This window comes from Apis dorsata, unplaced genomic scaffold, assembly GCF_000469605.1.
Source record: "Apis dorsata unplaced genomic scaffold, Apis dorsata 1.3 scaffold_117, whole genome shotgun sequence".
NCBI classification, from domain to species: domain Eukaryota; kingdom Metazoa; phylum Arthropoda; class Insecta; order Hymenoptera; family Apidae; genus Apis; species Apis dorsata.
The window spans coordinates 468,140-472,832 of NW_006263411.1; the positions used below are offsets into that span (position 1 = coordinate 468,140).

Consider the following 4,693-nt stretch of genomic DNA (forward strand, 5'->3'; position numbering starts at 1 on the left):
TTATCTGAATTTTTTGAAAATTATCATTAATAAAAATAAAATGAATTTCTTTAGCATGACATATCTTTAATATAAATTATATTCTTTATAATTATATTCTCTACAAATTAATTATTTTAATATATCATTCTAAAACATCAAGCATATATTAAAAAATTAAACATACAAATAATTATTTTCATAATATTACATAAAATTATTTTATCTCAAAATTTGATATTTACATTATAAAAGATTATTTAATATTGAAAATTATTTTCCTAATTTAATTTGAATATAAAAAATAATACACAAAAAAATAAATACTATGCAATGAGCATTTCTACAGTTCAGTCTTTTGATTTTTATATTCTAACAAATTTTAAGTATTTCAATTATAATTTCGTCAAACTTAATTATAATTTTCATCATAAATGAAAAATAATTTTTTTATATTTATTATTTATAATTTATATATTTGAATATTTTGACTAATATAAAAATAATAAAATGCAAATTACCAATCTAATAATAACATAATTCTATTAATAACATTTTTTTAAGGATTTTATATTATTTATTATATTATATGCTTGATTATAAGAATTATCATTAAATTCTTATAGTCCATCTTAACTTATAATATTTATTTAATATTTCTATTCCTAAATAATTGAAAGTAAATAAAGAAATTCATTTTTTCCTAACATATTATTCTTTTATATTTTAATAAAAAAAATATTATTTATATGACCAATATAAATAATCAATAGGCAGAATCTTATTACTTGAACTCTAGAATACAAAATTTCTTTCCCATGTATAGCATTTGGTAACTATTCTTTCACAGTTATATAATTAATCACAACCACTGTATGAATCTAGAATGTAAATTTTATGTTAAATATTTTCTATTTATACAGATACAGTATTCTTTGCATATACTTATGATTTTTACCGAGGTATTCAACATTTATTGAACAATTTTCAATTATATTCATTTTTATATTCATAAAGGAGAGAAATAAAATTTATTTCTTCATTATTTCACTTATGGTTTAACTTTGGTCAAAATAAACTGACAAATATGTACTATATTTCAATTATAAATCATTCATAATACGAAATTAATTTATTTATATATTGTAATTTTATATTTGTTTGAACATAATTATGGGTTACTTGTAATTGCATTCAATTATATCATACTAATTAAAGCAATAGTTTTAAATTTGAATAATGCTATATATAACATTAATAGCTATCAATGTATATAGAAATTATATTCATATTAAATATCATTAATTTTTACATATATATATTGATAAAAAATTATTATATCAAATATTATTTTAAATAATTTACTACCAACCATTGTATTTATGCAAATATATTTCAATTAAAAATTATAAATTGAAATCTAGTACAAATTACTCCTAAAAATAAATTATGTACAAAGCCAAAAATAGTTATTTATGCAATATATAACATTGCTCATAAAAGGAATGTATTTACATATTTTTCACTTTATGAAATATTTTCATCGTTTTAATGATTAATTGAAACTAATACACAAAGTTGTTGATATTATACGAATTTAAAACTTATATATTTTTATGTTGTGTGTGAGTATTATTTCATTAAATGATTTCTTTTTTAAAAATAGGGCACATGTGATTTCATATGCATAGTGGAACCATGTGTATCAAGATATGTCTATTTTTAAAGTACTTTATAAAAATTACCTAAAGAACTGTAAAAATCCAAAGTAATAACTGGCGCATATAATGAATCTATAATATATTTTATCAAGGTTTATCATGATCTTAGTATATTCATATACAATAAAATAACTTGATATAATATACTGCCAAGTACCACATGTAAAAAACTATAGTTAAGTACATATTGTATTACCATCATCTTTGTATAACCATTATTTGCAAAATTTTGTTATTATAAATACCTTTTTGAGGCATAAAGTGCTATACACAAAAACGCAAAAATTATTTCACAAGTACCCCATTAAAATTATATTTATAAATTTTTTATATAATTTATAAAGAAAACAAATTGTTTGTTATCTTCTAACTAATTTCTTATCTCTGACTTTTTAAATCAATTTTTTTGAAAATGGTAATAACAGCAAATAATTAATTGCAACTCACATATAATTATTGAAATATCTAAATTTGATATCAAAATTTGTTACTAAGAGATATTTCATCTCAGCTACTAATAATTAGATAATGAAAGCCAATATAGTTATAATAATTTATCATTTTATATTTAGATACTGAGATAAATGTTTTAAATCGTTTTCTCTTAATTTCACATACAACAATAATTTTTTTTTCTTGTTATATGAACGTACAGTTATATTTCACCATGTCTTTAAAAACCGAAATTTAAATGTATTATTATTTCGGTTTTCCTTCATATCTTTCATTTATATTTGTAGAATAATAATTACCCGTTCTTTAAACTTTATGCAATAAAACAAAAAAAAACATACTATTTTAAATCATCATGTGAACACTAATTAATAATCTTTGTTTAGTGTAAATGTACAAAAAATTTTTTATAATGATACTAAAAATAGTATGACTTATAACATGTCGGTCTGATTAGCGACATGATGAACTTTTTCATATGTTGTCTTGAATTCTTCAAATCTTTTCACTTCCTTGAGCAAGTCCTATACATATATTATAAAATATAAGATATTTTATACTACAAAAAAATTATATTATCTATATCATATAGCTCAATTAAAATATTATGAGTAATAACATGATAAATAATATAACAAATAATAATTGACTAAGAAATAATATTATAATAAATAATTTGTATTTTGTGTATTTTACATTACAAAAAAATTATATTATCTATATAACTCAATTAAAAAACGAACAACAAAAAAAAAGCAACAAAATTCAACAAAAAGCAAATAATATAAAAAATAATAATTTATGTGATTATTTAAAAATTTAATGTTTAATAATATATGTATAAAAAAAATAAATAAAAAATAAGCAATAAATTGTAAATTTAGTTGAGTAAAATTTATTTACCTTTGGCAGTGATTTTCTATCATAATTCTGAGCATATTTTCCTACACATCGACTCAGTTGTACATAAATGTCACATAATACTTCAACAGGAAAATCCTTTGTAACTTCAACAGTGATTTGCCATGCATTTTCTAATTCATTTTTATCTACTATAAGTTTCTCATTTTCTTCAAATCTGGCTGGACTAGAATCACTCTCAATAGCAAATGATAATTCATCTATACTTTCTCGTCTGGATGATGAATTAGATGCACTATTTTCTGCATTCTTTTCTTCTTCCATAAAACATATTTCCATATTTTCAATTTCATCAATATGCTGATCAGTAATATTATTGCTTTGAATACCTTGTATATCTTTCGAACTTTCATTTTGTGAATCATTCTCAGAATCAGAATTATCAAACAAAGGTACATGACCATTTAAAACACTGTTTGCTTCGGTTTCAAATTCTTGGAATTTTTCTAAATCTATACTTGTTGTTTCGTTAGTTAAACAAATCTTGTTATCAGATACAGTTACATTTTCTTCAAATGCGATTTTCTTCTTCTTATGAACTTTTTTCACATAGCCTCTTGCCCAAGCTGGTATTCGACGTTTCCTAGAATTATTATATCTTCTTCCATTTACAATCAGGGAATGACTAGGACTCGCATTGTCTTTTTTTACATCTATTCGTTCAGAAGCAGACGTAGGTTGTTCTATTTTAGATTGGCTTTTATCTTCCATCTCATTGCTAGCCGCATTTTCAATAATTCTACGATTCTTTGAAATCTCACGACATTTATCCTCAAAATCAGAATCCAATTCTGCTTTTATTAATGCATATGCATTATCACGAAGGGAACATGCACGATGCCTTATTAATTTGTCAGCTGGGTCTCTGTGAATACAATATTTATAATATATAATATATATAATATATATAATATACAATATATACGTATATATTCATAATATTACTATCAATAAGCAACATTAACTATAATATGAGTGGCCTTCAATAATAATTAATATAATAATGTAACTAATATTTATTTAACCAATAATGTATGTGCCATACAAATTGAAGGTCACTTTAACTACAGAGCAACAACAGCAATGGATAAACAGGAATATCTCAACTACCTCTTTAATATTCCAAGGGAAGGCCTATCACGTAAGCTGACATGAAAACACACAACATGAATGTCAGTATGAACTTTAACTTTGTTATTTATATTTATACTTTTAATATACAACAATAATAAAAAATATGTGAACTCATAAATATAAACAATAATATAAAAAATATATATTAAATATTTTAAAAAATTGATCAAGTGAATTTTAAAAAATTTACCAAAAAAGGAAAGAAAGAGAGAAATAGATAGATAGATAGATGAGACAGAGACAAAAATAGAGACAGACATACGACATATAAACAGAGAGACAGATAGACAGACAGAGAGAGAGAAAGAGTAAATAGATAGATAGATAGAGACAGAGACAGAGACAAAGAGAGACAGAGAGACAGAGAGAGAGACAGAGAGACAGAGAGAGAGACAGAGAGAGACAGACAGAGAGACAGAGAGAGACAGACAGACAGACAGACAGACAGACAGACAGACAGACAGACAGAGAGAGAGAGAGAGAGA

General features: G+C 22.6%; 1 protein-coding gene across 6 annotated transcripts in view; it reads right to left on the reverse strand.

Moving 5' to 3' along the window:
* Positions 1 to 2,500: 2,500 nt before the first annotated feature.
* Positions 2,501 to 4,693, reverse strand: part of LOC102674683 (ATPase family AAA domain-containing protein 2-like) — a 7,850-nt gene continuing 5,657 nt past the window's right edge. For 4 of the 6 annotated variants that reach the window (XM_031508973.1, XM_031508971.1, XM_031508970.1 and 1 more), the window contains exons 14-16: positions 4,185 to 4,220; positions 3,057 to 3,939; positions 2,501 to 2,677 (exon numbers count right to left, since the gene is read on the reverse strand). In XM_031508973.1, coding sequence (XP_031364833.1) covers positions 2,588 to 2,677; positions 3,057 to 3,939; positions 4,185 to 4,220 — 1,009 coding nt within the window. In that variant the 3' untranslated portion in view covers positions 2,501 to 2,587. The remainder of the gene's footprint in view (positions 2,678 to 3,056; positions 3,940 to 4,184; positions 4,221 to 4,693) is intronic. The other 2 variants (XM_031508974.1, XM_031508975.1) reach the window with 1 other exon arrangement.